The sequence below is a fragment of the Elgaria multicarinata genome, chromosome 11 (assembly GCF_023053635.1).
Source record: "Elgaria multicarinata webbii isolate HBS135686 ecotype San Diego chromosome 11, rElgMul1.1.pri, whole genome shotgun sequence".
In the NCBI taxonomy this organism is placed as follows: domain Eukaryota; kingdom Metazoa; phylum Chordata; class Lepidosauria; order Squamata; family Anguidae; genus Elgaria; species Elgaria multicarinata.
Genome location: NC_086181.1, coordinates 7,236,725 through 7,259,536, shown reverse-complemented (window position 1 = coordinate 7,259,536; position 22,812 = coordinate 7,236,725). Strand labels below are relative to the sequence as shown.

General features: G+C 45.3%; 1 protein-coding gene across 1 annotated transcript in view; it reads right to left on the bottom strand.

Moving 5' to 3' along the window:
* Positions 1-7,128: 7,128 nt before the first annotated feature.
* The window catches only part of RAPGEFL1 (Rap guanine nucleotide exchange factor like 1), a 74,347-nt gene continuing 58,663 nt past the window's right edge, over positions 7,129-22,812 (bottom strand). The window contains exons 14-15 of the mRNA XM_063137742.1: positions 10,248-10,302; positions 7,129-8,966 (exon numbers count right to left, since the gene is read on the bottom strand). Of these exons, the coding sequence (XP_062993812.1) occupies positions 8,842-8,966; positions 10,248-10,302 (180 nt within the window). The 3' untranslated portion in view covers positions 7,129-8,841. The remainder of the gene's footprint in view (positions 8,967-10,247; positions 10,303-22,812) is intronic.

Genomic DNA, 22,812 nt, shown 5'->3' with positions numbered 1-22,812 from the left:
TTAAAACGCCTTGTATTCCATCAACCTCCTTGCAGACTATTGTAATAATATAAACTGGGCATCATCATCCATCAAAAAGAAAATAATGGCGTATGTATTACTCCATTTCCATCTCTACGATGCTAATACTGAAAGCAGCAGCTATATTAGACAAGTCTTTTTTGTAGGTGGTCGTAATTTTCGGAGTAATTTCTTTTTACAAGAGATATTTTATAGGCCTTAGTGCCCACAACACATTCAGGGCCGGTGCCAGACTATTTTGCGCCCTAGGCAGGTGAGCTGCTTTCACCCACCCACCTCCACCCCAGTGTACCTGGGCACAGGGTGCCATCTTGCCCGCACAGCCGAAGCAAAGCCAGGACGCTGGGGCAGTGGGGGGTGTGTGTTTCGGAACGACGCACCCAGCCAGAAGCCGCTCTGGGAGAGTGACTTCCGGGCATGCTGCGAAGCCAGGACGCTGGAGGGGGGGGGGCGTTGCTTCGCTTCAGCTGGGTGGGTGCCCAGCCAAAGCGAAGCCAGGACGCTGGAGTGGGGGGGGGGGCGTTGCTTCGCTTCAGCTGGGTGGGTGCCCAGCCAAAGCAAAGCCAGGACGCTGGAGGGGGGGGGGCGTTGCTTCGCTTCAGCTGGGTGGGTGCCCAGCCAGAGCGAAGGCAGGACGCTGGAGTGGGGGGGGGGGGCGTTGCTTCGCTTCAGCTGGGTGGGTGCCCAGCCAGAGCGAAGCCAGGACGCTGGAGTGGGGGGGGCGTTGCTTCGCTTCAGCTGGGTGGGTGCCCAGCCAGAGCGAAGCCAGGACGCTGGAGTGGGGGGGGCGGCGTTGCTTCGCTTCAGCTGGGTGGGTGCCCAGCCAAAGCGAACCCAGGACGCTGGAGTGGGGGGGGGGCATTGCTTCGCTTCAGCTGGGTGGGTGCCCAGCCAAAGCGAAGCCAGGACGCTGGAGTGTGGGGGGGGGGCGTTGCTTCGCTTCAGCTGGGTGGGTGCCCAGCCAAAGCGAAGCCAGGACGCTGGAGTGGGGGGGGGGCTTTGTAACGGTGCACCTGGAAGCTGCCTTCTCAGAGCACTGTGGGAGAGCGGCTTCCGGGTGTGGTGTTCGGCACCCCCCTTATCTTGGCGCTCTAGGTTGCCGCCTGAGTGGCCTCTATGGTAGCGTTACAATACTCCCCCCTCCCAAGTCACACTATCAATTGCCCCAAAGAGCATCCAGCCAAATCCCTCCTTCTGTTGTCATCAAACTGTGCCAGTTATACAAAAGGCGCGCACTATGACATAAATACAGCTAGGTCTACCCTACATTTATTTCGCATTAGTCCGACTGCCTCTTAAGGGTCGCTGGTAATTGTAGTTCTTGGGAGAGAATTAGCTAAGAGGTTGCACATTGCAGTGGAAGATTGCTAGTGGTGAGGAATTTCACCATCATTACTTGCCTGGTTAGAGAACCCTAGTAAGCGTCAAGGGAATGTCAGAGGTCCTCGGAACACGCCTACGTCCCGAAAACTACCCGTGTATATGTGGGTGGTGGGTGGAGGGAGAGGGTAAACTTCATGCGCTCCCTATTTACATCCCCTATTTTCTTGTAGCTTTTCCTGGTAAATAAATACATATTGTCCCTATGGGGCAACACATTAACCCCTTGTGTTTATTAACCCAAGGTTAATAAACCTTGTAAATGTTTATTAACATGAGGTTGAGATACTAGTTTTTATGGTATTAAATTTTGTATATTTGTTTTTAATGTTCCGTGTTTTAATCTTTGTAAACCGCCCAGACAGCTTCGGCTATAAGGCGGTATATAAATGCAATAAATAATAATACAGTGGTCATTCTTCAGGGTTTGGCTCCCTCGACAGGATCTCTAGAAGTGAAATCTTTGGGTAGGCTAGGTGGATGTGTCTCATCTCTAATTAACATTTATAAACACTAAGGTGCTGCATACTTGGGAATGGGAAATGGTATGCATAAATAGGAAATGCAGCTTCCCATTTCACATGATGTTGAGGCTTATTTTAAGCAGTTGATAGTAAATTTGTAAGATAAAGATCTTCTTGGCAATTAAAACAGTGAAGGACAGATTACTGCAAAGTAAATGAATGAATACAACAGACCAGTGGAGTCTTCAGAGTCTTGGCTAATGATCTTTATGAGAATAGCGCTGTTACAAACATATGCCTGTTTGCATTTATGGAATACTGGAAGGTAGACTTAATAAAGTTCATATTTCAAGGAGAATGCCTGCCCATTGTTCTGGACTTGCTCCTACACTAGGGCCTCTTAGTGCTGCAGAAGAATCAGCTGGAAGCAGAATTCAAACTGTTATTTCACACAGCACGTAATATAGTGCTATATTATCAGCAACATCTGTTCCCATGGCCCAGATGATCTAAATTTATTCAGAAGTTCTGTACAGCAAAAAAAAATGCAATTTAATTAGTAGTTTTTCCCCCCTTGCAGCTTCTGCCTCTTTTATTGCTTCCTGTCCACCACCACAGCAACATTACTGATCAATTCCCTCTTAATTGTACTTAGTAATCTTAATTAGTTCCTGTTTCTGCAAGGGGCAGGAAGTTTTAATCACTGGGTTTGTCTCATTTCTATTTCTTAGAACTGCAAAATAGTTATATTTTGTACTTAAGATGGGAGAGGGAAAGAGAGGAAACCAGTAAGGTTGCTGTCATCTGGACAAAGAAAGGGAAAAAGCTGCAAGGAAGGAGCTTTAAATTAAAAGCATAGTACACATAAACAGGTTGGCTTTGCAACTGCATTTAATGTTTTAAAACAGAAAATACTAGAATGCAGTGGGTTGGCAGCAACGTTATCTAGATTTTCTTTATAGTGAATGAAGAAAAGATGGCAATTCCAGACTGAACTGCTAGGGTGAAAGCAAATGGGAGTTGATAAGAGAGTAATAATATCTATATCTATAAAACGCTTAGGTATGTTTCCGTAAAGGCTTCAGCTAATACAGGTTGCTAAACAACAGTAACAATGTGTAACGTCAGCTGATACAGGTTGCTAAGCCCATCGCCCGACTCCTCTGGGCTTTCCAAGGTAATCCTACCCCCCTTTCTGCCTCTTCGCTCTCCCCCCACCACGAAGGGGGCAGCGCCATGGTCCAGAGCATGAGCGAGGCACGGCTGGGGTCCTTGGTGGCCAGGTGGGAGGCCGCTCGCCTGCTGCGAGCCGAGGCCCCAGCCCAATCTCATGTGAGCTGGGCGGGCGGCCCAAGGCTGACAGGAACCCGGGGAGAGGGGGACACCTGCTCCCCCTCCCCCCAACCTCCCTGCCCCCTAGGTCTGCCAGACGGCGCTGTATCGGTGGCCTCCAAGCAGCCCGCACCCCTGCGATGATATTTAATTCATAAACTTTAAGATATGGTACAACGGCGTATGTTACGCTGGGTACAGCTAATACGTCTATAAATGTATTTGTATATTTCTCTCCTATATACCACTAGTGAACTCATTCTCCAAGTACCAGTTCTTATGTAGCCAAAATGGCACTATCCACATACAAGGGAACCTTTTTGGGTCCTTGGGCACATTTGGCAATTTGAGAAACTGTCCTGGACACCATAACAAAATGGCTGCCATGGCATGCATAGCTAGTCTCAAAGAACAAGTAACCTGTTCAAAGGACTTGAGTGCAAAGCAGATGTGGGGCTGAGTCCCAACATATGAAAGAACTCCTTTAGACCCACAGTTTCTGCACCAACAGAAACCTATTCCACAGAAGTTCTTTCTCTCTCCCCCCCGCCCCCGCCCCCGCCCCTGCCCCTCTTCTCTCTGGCAGCCAACTCATTCTCGCCTTCTCTCTCTTTCACACACACACACACACAAGCAAGCAGCCCATGTACCTATCATGACACGTACACAAGTTCCTCTCTTCTTCTCACTGAAGCACACAAAAAACTACTAATTCTTTCTGGATCCTTCCTCGCATGTGATCACCATCCATTCAGACGTACAAATACCCCCAGGTTGCTTTCACCTGGCTCCCCCAGCTGCTTTCCCTCGCCACCTCCCCTCTGATTTCTCTGACTCCTCTGCAGGTTTTCCTGGACCAGAGTGCTGGCTTACTACTGCCCTTCCTAGAACCCCCACTGCTCCCCCTAGTCGTCCGCTATTCTTTGACGCTAACCGGACAGCAGTGGCAAGGGACCCTTCTCTTCCGCCACTCCTTTTTCTTGGTGGCTGGGCACACTGCAGAGGAAAAGACTGGCCTGCAGTCACCTGACATCTTCGTTTTCTAATAATGTAACTGAGCCCCAAGTGCAACATAGAGAAATGAAGATGGCAGTGGCTGGAGGCTTTCATTTCACTTTGAAGCCATCCCAGCTAGAAAATGTGTTAATTAAAAAAAAATTGGGAGGGACGGGTGCCTGGGAAGGTGTCTAGGGGTGCTTTGGTGACCGTGAGTAGCGCGTTGCCTAACCATGCACCAGCAGGCTTGGAGAGGTGCGGTGAAGTTTGCAGAAGTACAAAAACTCTATAGAAAAAATCCTGCTATCCTTTAAGCAGAAAGAAGAAATTGTTCTGGTGCTGGATTTTTTCAAGTTGCATATGTATTACAACTAAGGTAAATGCATTTTAATCACTGGAAAGGCTCTGCATAATGAGAGATTTATGATGAACACTGCTCTATACAAAAGCCAGTCACCAACTTTTCATAAATTTTTATTTCCACCATTTGGCTTCTCACCCAAGTGCTTCTGTAGCAAAACAATAACAATAATAATTATTAATAACAACAGCCAGACCAAAAATAAATGGAGCTTATACAAAAGCCAGTCACCAACTTTTCATAAATTTTTATTTCCACCATTTGGCTTCTCACCCAAGTGCTTCTGTAGCAAAACAATAACAATAATAATTATTAATAACAACAGCCAGACCAAAAATAAATGGAGCTTTTCCAGAACGACACAACACATCTTACATTCCACCTCGCAGAAGCTTGTGGGGCTCTGTGTATACGCAGGCAGTTCCTCATTCCAACAGTAGAAAATTCACTGTACAATGGTCTGATATGATACAAGGTTCTTTTTTAAAAAATAAATGTACAATTCAAGAGTGTCTTCTCAAAAATATATATATACATACATATATACACATCCTCGCATTATGACCTGAAGCTCTCACCGGGAGAGAGAAAAAGAAAGATAGACAAAAGCGAGAGACCCTGAAATTAAAAGTCCCTGAACAGAAAGCCACTAGAGGCAACCTCCCACTACACACGCACACACACACATACACACCCCTTATCAAAGAGAAGGGAGGAGGTCAGCAAAGCACAAAATCAATTTGAAAAATGACAAAAGGATTCTTTCCAATATTCTGTTGTTTGATATCTATCGACATTTTGACCAAATATTAAAGCTGTAAGGAATTTGGCAGAGAGAACAGTTCATTTCTAAAAAGAGAAGTACTGGGGTTCAAGCCTTCCCCTCTAACCTGAAAGCCTTCTCTCCTGTGTAGAAGTGGGCTGTAGTTACTCAGTAGTGCAGGAAATGCACTCTGGGCATGCTCAGAGGCATTATTATTACTTCACATTTCCAGGCTTGAACTATGGCACTGAAAATAGTTTCTAGAGCTGAATACTAAGCACTTAGTCTAAGCAAATTTGTAGACCTATCCAAACATAATATTAATTTTCTATTAGTGAAATGTGAGAAGGACTGGTGTAAATACATTTGGCAGACTGTCCCACAGAAAGGTGGCTAAACCTGGGCGGTGGGGGGGGGAGTTTGTTGGCCGGAGACAGTTCCACAAAGTCTAAATTAATTAATCCAGAATAATTAGAATATCTGGTTCTGTTCTCACAATTATTAACATGGATTAAATTCAGTGCTTTTGAGAATTAGGAGGGTCTGTTCTCCAGATCACTTTGAGAGCAGGGGTTAATAACAATATAATGTAAATCAATTATTTATCCACACAATTGGAGCAGAGAGCTGAAGGATAGTAAAGGAGCATCTCCTTCTAACATGCTTTTTCAATCAAAGTTTAGGGAAATTTCTCCCAGTCCTATATTAAATCTTGATCATTTAGTACAGATTAATCTGGAGTTAAGATGGATTCATCATATCCTTTCCTCTCCAGCTGCACCCCACCCCCCAAACCCCCACCCCCCTGCATGGCAATTAAGTTTCCCAAACAGCTTCTAATGGCACCAACGGAATCTTCTTTTTTTAAGCCAAATTGCTGCATGGTGGAAGGGGACTAGGCTGAGCAGAGGGTTCTAAAAGCTGAATGGGGAGGTCTAGCAGTCAAGATGTGCCACAGCCCTGCTTTAAAGGCACTTTGGAGGAGTGAGAATGAAAATCGTTTTATCACTATATAACTATCAAAATGTCAATACATTGCAGGGGGCAATAAAATGTATCTGGTTCTTCTTGTAAATTCTCCCATGATAACATACAGAAAGAAAACCTCACCATCCAACTCTGAGATGGCGATCTCCCTGACCTTCCATGGCTCTGCAGACTTGAAGAGACAAGCCAGAGTTCAAGAATGACCTTTATCCAGAATCTGGTCAAAGCGGAAGCGATAACTGGCTTCTTCCCCTACCCCACAAATCCAAAAATAAATGTTTCCAACACTTTGGGAAGTACAGGACATCCAGGCAAGAGCCAGAACCATATATCAAGTGTGCACGGACCCCCCGCTCCGCCCCGCGGGCTGATCCGAAAATTTCGGATCGGCCTGCTCCACTCCGCGCCGCTCCGCCCTTACTCCGCTCCTCTTCACCGCGGAGCTCCGGCTCCGAGCTCCGCAGTGAAGGGGAGTGGCGCCAGGTAAGGCCGGGAGAGGAGGGCGGGAGGTTTACCGGGCCCTGCCGCCATCGCCGCCCGTGCGGCGACGGCGGCAGAGCCCGGTAAGGGACCAAGGGGGAGGGGGGCCTTACCTGCCTCCATCCGCGGTCCGTCGGCGTCTTCAATTGAGCCCGCGGTTCAACCAGGAAGTCTGGGCAGCAAGCGGAGGGTGGGGTGGGGTTACCGGGCCCTGCCACTGTCGCCGCATGGGCGACAGCGGCAGGGCCTGGTAAACCCCACTTACCTTTCCGGCGGAGCTCTGGATCGAGGTGAAGGATCCGCCTTCACCTCGATCCTCTTCGCCACGCTCCGCCGGCCCCCCAATCCTCTTCGCCTCCGCCTTAAGGGCAGGCGAAGCCCCCTGCTCCGCTTCTAATTCGCCGGTCCGATTAGAAGCGGAGCACATCCCTAATATCAAGACTATAAATGTTGATATGGTTTATACCATAGATAAGCAGACTTGCAGGATGTATTTCACTTTTTACTGGAACTCTGAGATCCACCAACTAGAGGCTGATGCAAAAGACATACATTTAGAATTAAAGAATTCTCAGCCCAGGAATTTGTTTTGAATACCAAAACTGAAGGGACCTCTCAGTCCTTCCACACAAAAATCCTCTCCTGGCGCCTCAACCTTTCTTGACTTCAGCAGTATAATCCAGATCTACGTTCTCCCCAACTCTGGTTCATACCACTTTAACTGTCATGGCTTCCCACAATGAATCCAAGAGTTGTTGTTTGGTGAGAGTGCCACAGATTTTTTGTTAAGAGCTCCCTGGTCCCTATCAAAGAACAGCAATCCTCTGGGGATCTAGAATGAATTTTTAGGCCACTTAAAGTCTCTAGTTTGGATATGTTCCAATAAGGAACTGCAGTAGACATATAGGTTTGATGTGTATTTAAAATTTAAAATTCCAGTTACAAACCCCAATCATGGAAATTTTTGAATGCTATTCCATTCATCACACCCAGTCGATGCAGGGTTTTAACAAGGAAGGCAAAAATATTTTTCTACCTTATTTACCTGAACTAGCTGTTGTTGTTAAACAGTCAGTGAGAACTGAATCCTGAGAAGACTTTACTGAATGTCCTGGTAATCCTTAATAATATTTTTTTAAAAAAGATTTCTACATCAAATCTTTCTGTGATGGCAATATAAATGTACATTAATACTGTAGAAATATGAGCAGGATAGAAAATGAACATGCTGCTTCTGGCAGCTTTACTGTGTCCCATTCATGACATTGGAAGCTTATTTATCTGATTCAAAATTTATTATGCTTATGGTGGGGAGGAAAACTGCCAGAATAGGGCACTGACCTCCAGTGCAAGCTGTCCTACAAGCTAGTTAACACATCCAGGTTTGGCTTGACCTCCTCCACAAAACACTATTCCATCTCCTCGGGCCATTTCATTTTCAGGCCTAACCACTCTGTAAAAGGAGGCCATGAGGCAAAATGGCGTGGCTGCCTCAGAGGCAGCAGACTTTTCATGCCATTAAAGACAGCTGAGTAGGAATCAACAGATCTGACCAATGGGCAATTGTAATCCACTGGGAAGTTGTCCAGCCCAAGCCCCACTCAGATGTACTCTTGCGCACCTCCCGATCATTTCAGTGAGGCTTGCGCAGGAAACAGGGCTAGCTCCGCTACTAGACAAAAGTGGTAGATACAATTAAAAAGGCAGCAACTTGTCAATTATTAAATAGTTTTTTAAAAAATATATATATGCAGGGGTGTTGAGGGGGGCATTTGGATTTTCCACCTCCAGCATAAAAATGTCTTGGGCCAGCCCCAGCAGCAGAATTCCCTGACAGAACTGTGTCTCATGTTAATTAGAAGGAAAGCAAGGTGCCATTTTGATTTCGCACCTCAGACACCAAAATGCCCTGGGCTATCCCTGCCGTTTGGTGACTCCATGCCGTCCTCTCCAATCAGGACAAGCCCTAGGAGGAACCCCTGTACGTCCAAAAAGTGCTTGAGTATCACGCAGAGTAAACATTCTTTGCCAGCAATGCCCACCTCTGGGCAGTGGCTTCATTGGCTGTTTGACTCCAGCTTGTGAGAAAGCTCAAAAAGCAGGTTCTGATTGTCAAGAACTTGGAATTGCCGGACATAAGCTTTCGTCTGCAGCTGCTGGGGAGATGACTCCATTTCCAGGCCTATGGGAAGGAAGAGACAGGTGTCACTCAAGAAGAGACATCCCATGGGCTGACCCAACCCAATTTCAAGTTCAATGAAAAAGCATTATGTTGAGCAGATTCCTTGAAGCAGCTTTCCCCAACCTAGTGCCCTCTAGATGTTTTGGACTACATCTCCAATCAGCCTCAGCCAACATAGCTAATAGTCAGGGATGATGGGAGTTGTAACTCAAAACACCTGGAGGGCACCAGGTATGGGAAGGCTGCCTAAATGAAACGTAGAAGTTCTACCTGATAGATATTGGCTCTGTTCAGAAAACACCTTAAACCGTGGTGGTTAATGTGGGACTGAATCATTTCATACCAAAGGGGGGACTGGATGTTTCCATGTGTCCCTCTTGTAAATATCCCTCCACACCAGTCTCTGGGTCAGGAAAATGACTAGCCCCTACATCCTTCTTTCTGAGGTGCTGTTTTCGTATGTGCAATGAGGATTTGATGAGGGGGAACACTCAAACATTTTATTCCCCTGCCTGCAGTATTTATTTATTTATTGCATTTTTATACCACCCAACTAAGATTGTAGTGCCTGAATTTGCTTTCCTTTTCCCCCTCCTCCTCCTCCCTCCCAATCCCCTTTCCTTTTGTGTCATGTCTTTTAGACTGTAAGCCTGTGGGCAGGGACTGTCAAGAAATACTTTTGTAAGCCACCGTGAGAGCCTTTTTTGGCTGAATGGCGGCATAAAAATCCTTAAATAAATAAATAAATAAATAAATAGCCGAAGCTCCCTGGGCGGTTCACAAAAATTAAAACCACTCAAAGTATAAAACAAACAGTATAAAAATGTGACATAAAATACAAAATAAAGGCACAACCAGGATAAAAGCAGCAGCAGTGCAGAAATGGTACAGCCTAACAATACCCTCAGGGTATTGTGTGTATGCTGAATGTTCATGACCATACTGCTAAAGTATGGAGTATGTGTTGCAGAATCTTGAGGAAATCCACTGTTTGCCTTTAAGGAAAAAGTCAGTTACTAGCCTCAATGTTGCAAAGTTAGGCTTCAAAAATATGTGAGCATCAATGCCTGATGAACGCTCACAGGAGCTTATCTAGTCCCTGAGGTCTTCTCTTCATCTCTGGATTGTTTGTCTAATGCAGGTTATAAAGCTGTCTTTACAAGGACCTCTATGTTTTGTAAAGAACCTAGAATGCTTGTTGGTACAGAGAACATGTCAAAAAGAGTAGCAGTGACTGTATTTGCTTCCCTGTGCAGCCTCAGTGAGGACACCAATACTCACAGAGGGGCCGGCTCCGGCATTTCCTGATTGTCCGAACTTTCTCTGCTACCGAGTGCTGCAGAAGAAAGAGAGGAAGAAAAGTTTAATTGTTCTACACACCAAACCTTGAAATGTTTAGCCAGGAATCCAATTCTGAAAAAAACACCAAAGAAACCTTGATATTAATGTAGCAAAGAGTTACAATAGAAACCTAATCTATTTCCCCTAAGAGTTTCTTTAAATGAGTAACTGGCCACTTACAGCAGTTTGTGGGTCATTTTGATGATGTCGTGAGCCTCCTGCATGTCTCCTGCTCCTTTTCCAGGTTATTCCACTAAAAAATAAACCTTGGAAAACCTGATTCTTCTGAAATGTCTCAGGATTTCCTGCCATGTGCAGTCGAAGTTACACTACAAAACACTCACTAGAGGGTGCTGTCCCATTCATCTATATGAGCTGGGAAGTTTTAAATTACAGACCACGTGTCGCTGCTCTCCTCCTGTGTAATTCAGCTCGCTTCAAATACGGAAGAGAAGCAGGAAGCAAAGCAATGGTAAGCAAATGCGATTCACCTTTACTCTAAAGAGCTTCTAAGACTCCTTTACATTTTCCATCAAAATGCACCATCTGATCAGTAACATCACAGAAAGACATCCGATTCCACAGCCACAGAAACAACTAGCACAGGAGTTGGATAGGAAGCATAACGGACACTTCCCTATGATGGTAAAAGAGAGAATATGGCATGATGTGCAGAAATCAGCTTACTAAAAATGACAGCTTTCATTTATAAAAAGGGGAAGCTTTGATTCCTTAAGCTTGCAAAGCTTTACTTGGAAGTGTAATGAAATCTTTAAATCTGGAGGGGAGTCAGAAAAAAATTTCTAGTTGTTGAGGGTAGGGTTTTAGGGGCCGGCAGGGCTCCATGCCACCATCACTAACCCTATCAGCCCACCCCAGCCCTTTAGCTAGCAAAAGCAGAACAAATTATGCAGAATATTCTTAAATGTTAGATTTATGCAAAATAAGAAAATATGCAAATTTGCAGCATTTATACATGTCTCAGAATTCAACTTCTTCTCAGTAGGGAAAAGTTAATACCATAAAGGGTTTTTTAAATTTAATATATTGCAATCTTTTTAAATATATTGGTTTTGGTGCCAGGTCAAAACCTATTTGCTTGCCCAGGCATTTTAACTTGTTTTATTAAGGGCACAATCCTGTCTTGACAGTTGCCAGCCTCTGAAGTCGGAGGCTGCAAGTATCCAATGCAAGGTGGCCAGAGCACAGAAGTAATGTTTGCCTCCATGCTCCAGGCACCTTGCATTTTTGGCTAGACAGACGATTTTGGCTAGCCTAGCCAAGGAGCTTTGGTGCAGGAGGCGGTGCCTAGGAAGCTGTGTAAATTGGCTTCTGTGGACACCTCCCACCCCTATGTCCACCCCCCTTTTGACCTCTCCACACTTTCCGAATGCAGAGATGTAGCTAGTGTGGTGAGAACCGCGCCGGCTGCAAGGGTGGGGGAGCACAGTTTTTAGTGGCCATAGGATTGCACCCTAAACTGGTTAAGCAAACTCTCTTTTTATGTATTACCTACATTGTTTGTTGTAGTTGATGTTTTAATGTATATTTGGATTTCTAAAATTATATTTTGTAAACTGTTCTGGTACCGTAAGATGAAGGGTGGTATAAAAATATTTTAATGAACAAAGTGTGGTTCATTTTATTTATTGAAAATTATGTCCTTTCCTAGTTTGAAAGAACAAGATGGTTAATAAAAATATATAATTTCAGTGCCAATAGTGGTGTTCCACAATTGGCTTGCCACAACAGAGAAAGCTTTCTCCCTTGTTTTCAAATGGTACTTGGAGAATAGTCTTAATTGCTTAGACAGCAAACTGGTCTCCCCTTAGCAGCATCTGGGAGGATATAGGATTGTTTGGTTTCCTGACTCTGAGCTCCTGAACATGGCTCCCTTCCCCCTCCCCCTCATAACTGGTGTGGAGAGAACTGAGCCAGCGACCTCTCCGTGCTCAGAAAATGGAGTGCGGTGACGAGAGAAAAGGGGACATTCCCAGGGAGGGGAGGAGACCAGGACACTTTTCCCATGGTCACCCAGCCTCCTTCCCTCCCTCTCCAAGGTGGTGCTGCTAGATGGGCAAAATTGCCTGTCTAGCAGAAATGCAGGGCCTGCTGGAGCATGGAGGCACTGCTCCCTCTTTGCATATGATTTTTTGCAATCCAATAACAAGCATGGGCACTCAGGGAGGCCTGTTTGTGAAAAATAAGCCACCTTGCACAAACTACACCAGGTTCAGGTTGTTGTTTCATATGAACCATGTCAGTAAGGGTGGAATCTTATGGCTATTCCTGACAGCCTCCAAACTTTTAAAAAGGGTGTTCACTAGCAAGTCAAGCACAAAATAGCGAACAGGTGGTCTTTATTTTTTAAGGTTGCAAATGTGTTACTGTGTTCATAAGGGCTCAAAAAATTAATTTCATTTGGAAATCTGATGTGGGGGTGAGGGAAGCGTCCCTCACTAGCCAGCAACCAATTGCAGAAAGGGTGATGACATTTAGACCAAGGTATGCTGCAAAGGTGCCTCAGATACATGCTAGGAGCCAGCAGGAGTACCAAGGGGGACTGAGGGTTGGAAGAAGCCACAAAAGATGCAGGCTGCCCAATCATCTGTCGGATTAGCAAGTGAACTAATCCATCTGCTGCAGTTTGCAGCTTGAAGAGCAGCAGAAACTTAGCTCTCCTGTGAAGCCATTGAGCAACATTGACTAACAGGGATTGGTCTGTTTGAATTTCAGCATCTGCTCCTCCCCTCCTTTTCAGGTACTTCAGCCTCCAGTCTGCTGCAGTTTGCAGCTTGAAGAGCAGCAGAAACTTAGCTCTCCTGTGAAGCCATTGAGCAACATTGACTAACAGGGATTGGTCTGTTTGAATTTCAGCATCTGCTCCTCCCCTCTTTTTCAGGTACTTCAGCCTCCAGTCTGCTGGCGCGAGAGCACAAGGGCTCTCGGCCTGTGGCTCTCTGCTGTGGGCGTGAAGCCGGTCAAGCGGAACTTCTACTCCGGAGGAAAAACCCCAGCCACGGTCCGGTCGCTGCCACTTTCTGATTCAGGACACGATCTTCTCATTGTCTCCTCTCAATTCTTTTCTCCTCATATCTGTTCCTTATGGCTCGTTCTAATCTCGTCTCTCCTAACTTAGTTCCTATTCGGTGTCTCCCCTCTTCTCAGCTGCCTTTTTCGTGTTCCTTATGGAACTGTCGCTCTGTTGCTTCTAAGGCCCCTGTCATCCAGGACTTGTTTATCTCTAGGTCTCTCCACCTCCTTGCTCTTACTGAAACCTGGCTTCCTGCCCATGATACTGCCATCTCTGCTGCCCTCTCTCTTGGAGGTCTCTCTTTCTCTCACACTAGTCGCCCAGAGGGTTGGGGTGGTGGTGTGGGTCTTTTATTATCTAGTTTGTGCCAGTTCCAGCCTCTTTCCATTCCACCTTCACATTGCTTCTCCTCCTTTGAGGTACATGTGGTGAGGCTCTTCGCTCCATTGCGACTGCGGATTGCAGTTCTGTATTGCCCCCCAGGCTCGTCCTCAAAATTTATCTCTGATTTCGATTCGTGGCTGTCCTTTTTCCTCTCTGATAACTGTCCTACTCTTATTTTGGGTGATTTCAATATTCATGTGGATGACCCTCAAGATGCTGCAGCTCTACGATTTCGCTCATTATCTTCCTCTTATGATCTTAAGCTTTGGTCTGATGCACCCACACACTCCCTTGGACACTGTCTGGATCTTGTTCTCACTCGGAATTGCTCTGTGTTGGACTTTTCTACTGCTCACTTTCCGTTGTCAGATCATCACCTAGTTTCTTTCAATATTACTCCTTTACGTCCCGCTTCTCGCTCTTGTCGTGACTTGCAATCTATCAATTATGAGGCTTTTTCCCAGTCTCTAGCCTCCTCCCTTCCTTCTGTCTTTTCGGCTGTCTCCTTGGACTCAGCTGTCTCCTTCTTTAATTCCTCCTTATCTTCAACTCTTGATAATCTTGCCCCATCTACAACTCGGATAGTTCGCCCTTCTCAACCCCAACCGTGGCTCACCTCTTCCCTCCGCTACCTTCGCTCTTGTTCCTGGGCAGCTGAACGCCTTTGGCGTAAGACCAGGGACTGGGCGGACTTTGTCCATTACAAATTTGTACTCTCCTCTTTCTCTTCTGCCATTTCATTGGCCAAACAGCAGTACTACTCAACGCTGATCCAGCGTTGAGCTAGGCATCCTCAGCGGCTCTTTGCGTCCTTCAACTCTCTTCTGAAGCCTAATCCGCCATCTCTCCCCGCCTCTCTGTCTGCTAATAACTTTGCCTCTTTTTTCAGTGCTAAAATCCAAACTATCCACTCTGATCTGGCCAGCTCTGCTCCTCTTCCAGTTCCTGTTCCTCATCTGTCAGTTCCTCCTGCAAATTTCTCTGTGTTTCCTTCGGTCTCAGCGGATGAACTGTCTACAATACTGCGCTCTTCGAAGCCTTCCACTTGTTCTCGTGATCCGATTCCTTCTCGTGTCTTTATTAATCTTATTCCTGCTATCCTCCCTTCCTTGCTTCATATTATTAATCTTTCTCTGTCCTCTGGTTCATTTCCTTCTGCTTTTAAACATGCTACAGTCTCTCCCATTCTCAAGAAACCTACTCTTGATAGGCTATCTCTGTCTAACTACCGACCTGTCTCTTTGTTGCCGTTTGTTTCAAAGATCCTGGAGCGGGCGGTCTACTCTCGCTGTCTTGACTTTCTTTCTAGTAACTCTGCTTTGGATCCTTTTCAATCTGGATTCCGTCCTCTGCATTCCACCGAAACAGCCCTTACTAAGATCACCAATGATCTCCTTACTGCCAAGTCTAAAGGCCATTATTCCGTTCTTATTCTCCTTGATCTAACTGCAGCCTTTGACACGGTTGATCATGATCTTCTCTTAGATTCCCTTCATGACCTTGGATTTTGTGGCTCTGTCTATAACTGGTTTGCCTCCTATCTAGCGGGTCGCTCTTTCAGCGTCTTGGTTAATGGCAGCTCGTCTTCCTCCTTTCCCCTTTCAGTAGGGGTTCCGCAAGGCTCGGTGCTTGGCCCGTTGTTGTTTTCCTTATACATGTTGCCCTTGGGCAAGCTTATTCAATCTCATGGCCTCCAATATCATCTGTACGCCGATGATACACAACTATATCTGTCATCTCCGGAACTTTCTCCTGATGTTCACGATCGTATCTCGGCATGTCTTTCAGATATCTCAGCTTGGCTGCTTCATCGTCGTTTGAAACTTAATATGGCAAAGACTGAATTGCTTGTTTTTCCTCCTAAACCTTCTCCTCATCTCTCATTCTCTCTTACTGTCAATGATGTTACACTTACTCCGGTCAAGGAAGCTCGTAGCCTTGGCTTTATATTTGACTCCTCGCTCTCCTTTATTCCTCATATTGAGGCAGTAGCTAAATCTTGTCGTTTTTTCCTGTATAATATTGCCAGGATTCGATCATTTTTGTCTGTCTCTTCTGCCAAGACGCTTGTTCATGCGCTGGTTATTTCACGGTTGGACTACTGCAACCTTCTTCTCTCTGACCTTCCTTCTTCTCACATCAGTCCGTTGGTTTCTGTTCACCACTCTGCCGCAAAGATCATCTTCTTGGCTCACCGCTCTGACCATGTTACTCTGCTTCTGAAATCTCTTCATTGGCTTCCAATTCACTTCAGAATCCAATATAAACTTCTCCTGTTAACCTTCAAAGCTTTTCACGGTCTAGCTCCTTCCTATCTCTCCTCTCTCATCTCACACTATTGCCCCGCTCGTGCTCTTCGCTCCTCTGATGCCATGTTTCTCGCCTGCCCAAGGGCCTCTACTTCCCTTGCTCGGCTTCGTCCATTTTCTTCTCCTGCCCCTTACGCCTGGAACGCTCTTCCAGAACATTTGAGAACTACAAGTTCAATCGCAGCTTTTAAAGCTCAACTAAAAACTTTTCTTTTTCCTAAAGCTTTTAAAACTTGATGTTGTGCGGACTTTATACTGTTAGTTTTACCCTACCCTGTCCCTGCTTACCCTACCCTGTGCCTGTTGGCATTCTCTTCCCCTCCTTATTGTTTTACTATGACTTTATTAGATTGTAAGCCTATGCGGCAGGGCCTTGCTATTTACTGTTTTACTCTGTACAGCACCATGTACATTGATGGTGCTATATAAATAAATAAATAAATAAATAATAATAATAATAATAATAATAATAATAATGAACAACCAACCCATGGTGGCTGATTCCCAGTGTGGCTTAGTGTGATATGAGAATTCACCCAGTGAGAAAACTTGTTAATGCCTAAATATTATACTATGGTAGAAGTCCGCAACTAGAAAGTTGAAGGCAAAATATGTTTTCGTGAGTAGTCTCAGCTGCTGCCAACCTAGAAGCAAGAAAAGAGGAAGGAGAGTCTGTGGTGAAAACAGAGATTGTTGGCAGTTCAAGTTTGGGGATGTGGGGGGCCTCTGGCCTATCACATTTCCTCTCTTCAAAGTATCATTACTGTAAAACTAGTTGCTGATGACCAGTTCTAGACTCTGCGTGAGAAGATACATTTTTCTCAGTGGGATGCATATTATATCTTTATGGCTTTACACCAGTTGTTGTTTATTCGTTCAGTCGTTTCCGACTCTTCGTGACTTCATGGACCAGCCCACGCCAGAGCTTTCTGTCGGCCAGAGCTTTCTGTCGGCCGTTGCCACCCCAGCTCCCCCAAGGTCAAGTCTGTCACCTCCAGAATATCAGCCATCCATCTTGCCCTTGGTCGGCCCCTCTTCCTTTTGCCTTCCACTTTCCCTAGCATCAGCCTCTTCTCCAGGGTATCCTGTCTTCTCATTATGTGGCCAAAGTACTTCAGTTTTGCCTTTAATACCATTACCTCAAGTGAGCAGTCTGGCTTTATTTCCTGGAGTATGGACTGGTTTGATCTTCTTGCAGTCCAAGGCACTCTCAGAATTTTCCTCCAACACCACAGTTCAAAAGCATCTATCTTCCTTCGCTCAGCTTTCCTTATGGTCCAGCTCTCGCAGCCATAGGTTACTACGGGGAATACCATTGCTTTAACTATGCGGACCTTTGTTGTCACTGTGGTATCTCTGCTCTTAACTATTTTATCAAGATTTGTCATTGCTCTCCTCCCAAGAAGTAAACGTCTTCTGATTTCCTGGCTGCAGTCAGCGTCTGCAGTAATCTTTGCGCCCAGAAATACAAAGTCTGTCACTGCCTCCACGTTTTCTCCCTCTATTTGCCAGTTGTCAATCAAGCTGGTTGCCATAATCTTGGTTTTTTTGAGGTTTAACTGCAACCCAGCTTTTGCACTTTCTTCTTTCACCTTTGTCATAAGGCTCCTCAGCTCCTCCTCGCTTTCAGCCATCAAAGTGGTGTCATCTGCATATCTGAGATTGTTAATGTTTCTTCCTGCGATTTTAACTCCAGCCTTGGATTTGTCAAGCCCAGCACGTCGCATGATGTGTTCTGCATACAAGTTGAATAGGTAAGGTGAGAGTATACAGCCCTGCCGTACTCCTTTCCCAATCTTAAACCAGTCCGTTGTTCCGTGGTCTGTTCTTACCGTTGCTACTTGTTCGTTATACAGATTCCTCAGGAGGCAGACAAGATGACTTGGTATCCCCATACCACCAAGAACTTGCCACAGTTTGTTCTGATCCACACAGTCAAAGGCTTTAGAATAGTCAATAAAACAGAAATAGATGGTTTTCTGGAACTCCCTGGCTTTCTCCATTATCCAGCGGATATTGGCAATTTGGTCTCTAGTTCCTCTGCCTTTTCTAAACCCAGCTTGTACATCTGGCAATTCTCACACCATGAATTGCTGGAGTCTACCTTGCAGGATCTTGAGCATTACCTTGCTGGCATGTGAAATAAGTGCCACTGTCCGATAGTTGGAACATTCTTTAGTGTTTCCCTTTTTTGGTATGGGGATATAAGTTGATTTTTTCCAGTCTGATGGCCATTCTTGTGTTTTCCAAATTTGCTGGCATATGGCATGCATCACCTTGACAGCATCATCTTGCAATATTTTTAACAGTTCGGCTGGGATACACCAGTAGAGGGAGCCTTACACCATCCCATTTGAACAGTTCAGAGAAACCAACTCCATGCATCTGCGCATTTTAAACCACTGCTTGTTTTATATATTGCTCTCTTCACCACCAAATTCTAAGGGGTCCATTTCATAAACCTGGCTTTCAGGATTTTTAAAAAGGATTTTGTTAAGCGGACGACTAAGAAATTGGGGTGTTTTGGTGGGGGAAATAAGCCTTTCACCCTATTAAACAGATCTTTATCAATTAATCCTGTGAGTTTTTACTCAATTAGTTAATTAACTAAAATGCACAAATTTACTTATAAGAAAAAGTAATACTTCAACAGAAAAATAGTATACTTTGTTTTTAGATGATGCATGCATCTGTCGCAGCAGGCATCACCGTGGAATACCTCTTTTAAGGAGGCTTGCAGTCTTTGTATTTTAAGAATTGCTGTTTTACATACTGTCTTTGGCCAGTGCACTCAAGCAGTTGGCAATTCAAAAGAATGACACACAATCTAACACACACAATGCAAAAGGGGGAAGGGGTGGGGATGGAATAGCAAAACAAGCAGATCTAGGCATAATTCATACATAATTATTATAACTAGGGAACATGGCGAGAGAAAAGAGGCTGGGTGTGTGGGTGTGTTCTGGGAGAGATGTGGCACTTTCCCCCAGACAGGCTGATAGAGTAAGCTTTGCTGCCTCACTGTTGATGTACATTGTTATTTATTTGACTTAAATGTACGAAAGCCACTTTCAGTTGTACCAATCATCAATAGGGATATTACAGGCACTATTCAGTAAGTGCTTATCACACTTACGAACCACAGTCCATGCAGTACTCACAACTGTATCGGGGGTGGTGGGGTCTGCATTACTCCAGCAGCAAATATTAGTATTTATTGCTGATAAAATTTATTTTTTGTCTTGAGAAAAGATGGCTGAGAATCTGGACATGTTCATAGTTAGTAATTAAAATTACTATATTATCACATATCCTTGGGTGAGCCTTGGCACTGAAAATCAGGTTACTGGCTCAGTTCCGGTGAACCCCTGGCATAAATGTCCCACCTCTGACTAGCAAGTGCTTGGGATTAACAGCAGGAGGTAGATACTGTTTCCTTCTGGAGGCATAAGTATGTCTCAATTGTCAGAAATATAAGTATGTCCCAACTGGTCCACCACAGAAGAATAATTATGTTCTTACGAACCCCAGCAAGTGATTGGAAACTCTATAGCACATATTTGGGATTCCCGAGAGTCTTCAGTTTAAAATCATGCTTCTAGTTCTCATTGCTCAAGCTATTTGCAGACAATCTGTGGTGCTTAAAGGGTGGGATTCCACTTCCTTGTATAACTCTGCTCTCCACTCTTTCCTCCTATAGAATCCTACATTGCTGCTCACTCACTAATCTATCGTAATGTCATGATACTGTTCCTTTCTCCTACCACAGGAACCTCCACCCAGATTCCAATAAAACATCAAAAAGCAGGTTCAAAGAGAAAGCCGGCAGATTCTCACATTCTGCAAAATAAGCACTTCTGTATTTATATCCTTTTTTTGGGGGGTGGGGAATACATTATATTGGAGGAGACAAATGCTAAGCATATGACTAATTCTGCATTTCGCACAGTGCACATTCAGACGGGTGAATTGGGAGGGAAATTAGGGCTTAGCTGACAATGACGTGGCTTCATTTCTCTCCCCCTCCATCCCATCCTCCCCAGGGGCCAGAAAAATCTGGGCCAACTCCGGCATAGACACACATACACGCACACACACCGCCACACACTCATCTCCTGACAAGGAGAGTTGGAGGAGCTTCTGTGAACCTGTTACCATGGCAACTCTACTGTCCCACTGGGCTAGAAACCGTACAGAGGACCAACTGCTAGTTAATCCCCCGAGGGCAGGGGAAGGATGGGGGAGGGGAGATGTGGGGTGGCTGGGAGAGACCACCTGAGCACTCAAAGTCATACTGCATTTGCTTGGCGGGGCTTGATGCTAAAGGCTAACCATTCCAGCTACTCCCCAGATACACAATGGGGACAAAAATCACATTGAAGCTTCTTTGCAGCTGTCGATATACTCACTTGGCATGAGCAAGAAAGGTGTGGGGAGAGGGTGGAATGGATAAGGAGCAAGAATTTTAAAAAAGAGCAGAAGCAGGTTCAAACTTCTATATCAGTATCTCCTGAGGTGCAGAGTTAGGGACAAGACCTCTAGCCATACAGTTAAACATTAAACAGGTATGATATCTATGTGTGTTCTCCTGTGGTGTTTGTATGATTTTCTGTGGGAAATCAACACAGGGAGAAAGGGTTTAAAGAACGCTTCCCCCAGTGATGCAGTTCCAATTTCCTCTGCCACTCTTATCAAACTTTTAAGAAACAGCAGGAGGTACGATCAGGGATCTCACCTCATGTCTATTTTGGTCTTCAGATGCTGAAGGGAACAGGGGTGTGCAGTACTGGCCCCTGCAACCAGCAGACTACATGGAGCTTCTGGACTGGCCACCCCTGGCGTAAATACTAGGAGGCCAGCCTTCCGCACTTGCCTAATCCCTTCTGCCTAGTGCTCCAGCTTAAGCCATTGGTCTCAGAGATCCTGAACAGGAGTGCTCACGCCTTCCAGGTTAAGATTCCATCTGCTTCAATTGTCCCTATGTACCAGGGACAATCTCTATTTGCAGGGATCTTTTCCTGGCCCCCGTCTTGACGGCTCCCTCAGGCTCCCTCATTGGTGCTCCTTCCTGGCATCTGCATGTGTAGGAGCACCAATGCAGAGATGCCGCCACCGGCCAAACACCAAGGAGGGGGGAGGAACAGGGCAGCTGGCTCTCCTCCCTCTGACCGCCCCATTCCTCTCCACCACGTTATTTATTTATTTATTTATATCTGTAGATGCAAACCATCTCACGAGTTGAACAAGGCAAAATGGTGGCCACCGTTGCAATGGCAGCAAAAAACACCAATGCAAAACTTTTTTGGGGGGGGAGGGGGGAGAAAGAAGCTGTAGTATTGCCATTGCTAATGGTAAGCCCCAGCCCTAAGAAACTACTTGGTGAAACAGTGCATTCCCTCACCTGCACCAATTTCTCTAGCCACAAATCAGATGGAGAATTCTGAGAGGGCATTTGTGCACAGCTTAACCTCCTTTCTCTCCCAGGACTCCAGAAGTTAAACCCCTTGGGGTGCAGTGTCAGGGGATTCCGTATCATGTCTCTAATCTACATACTACTCATTTGTAGTATTGGCTCAGCAATACTACAAACGAGAAGGATCTTGGAATTGTTGTAGATCACAAGCTGAATATGAGCCAACAGTGTGATATGGCTGCAAGAAAGGCAAATGCTATTTTGGGCTGCATTAATAGAAGTATAGCTTCCAAATCACGTGAGGTACTAGTTCCTTTCAATTCGGCCCTGGTTAGGCCTCATCTAGAGTATTGCGTCCAGTTCTGGGCTCCACAATTCAAGAAGGACGCAGACAAGCTGGAGTGTGTTCAGAGGAGGGCAACCAGGATGATCAGGGGTCTGGAAACAAAGCCCTATGAAGAGAGACTGAAAGAACTGGGCATGTTTAGCCTGGAGAAGAGAAGATCGAGGGGAGACATGATAGCACTCTTCAAATACTTAAAAGGTTGTCACGCAGAGGAGGGCCAGGATCTCTTCTCGATCCAACCAGAGTGCAGGACACGGAATAACGGGCTCAAGTTAAAGGAAGCCAGATTCCAGCTGGACATCAGGAAAAACTTCCTGACTGTTAGAGCAGTACGACAATGGAATCAGTTACCTAGGGAGGTTGTGGGCTCTCACTAGAGGCCTTCAAGAGGCAGCTGGACAAGCATCTGTCGGGGATGCTTTAGGGTGGATTCCTGCATTGAGCAGGGGGTTGGACTCGACGGCCTTGTAGGCCGCTTCCAATCTGCTATTCTATGATTCTATGAAAAGTAAATGCACATGCAATGCATGAATTGTCAAGACACCTTGGTGTACACAGAACTGAATCTTTAATTATATCTTTAATCAAAGGAACAAATATCCTTTTTGCTTTTAAATGGGTGCAGGAGACACTATTGCAGAACAAATTAATACGATGTACAACAGCAGAGAAGATCTTCCGGCAATATATAGAATAGCGTCTGTTTGTGTGTGGCGGAAATCACACAAGTGATTCTTCGTGTGAGAAAAAGGATGTTACAACCGCATCTCCTTTTTGATACGTGAAATATTGGAGAGTACACCAGATTGCAAGCACCAAATGGCTGCAGCATGAATCTCATTCATCTGCATCAAGTCCCAAAGTAAATGAGGTGGGCTGGTCCCATTAGGAGAAGGAATCAGGATCTGACTTGAAATGAGTTTTATTCTATGGTTCCTCAAATGTGGAAGGGAAAGAAAAGATCCTGGATCACAAGAACTCCAGACATATAGACCAGGAGCAAGAAACATCTTAGCTGA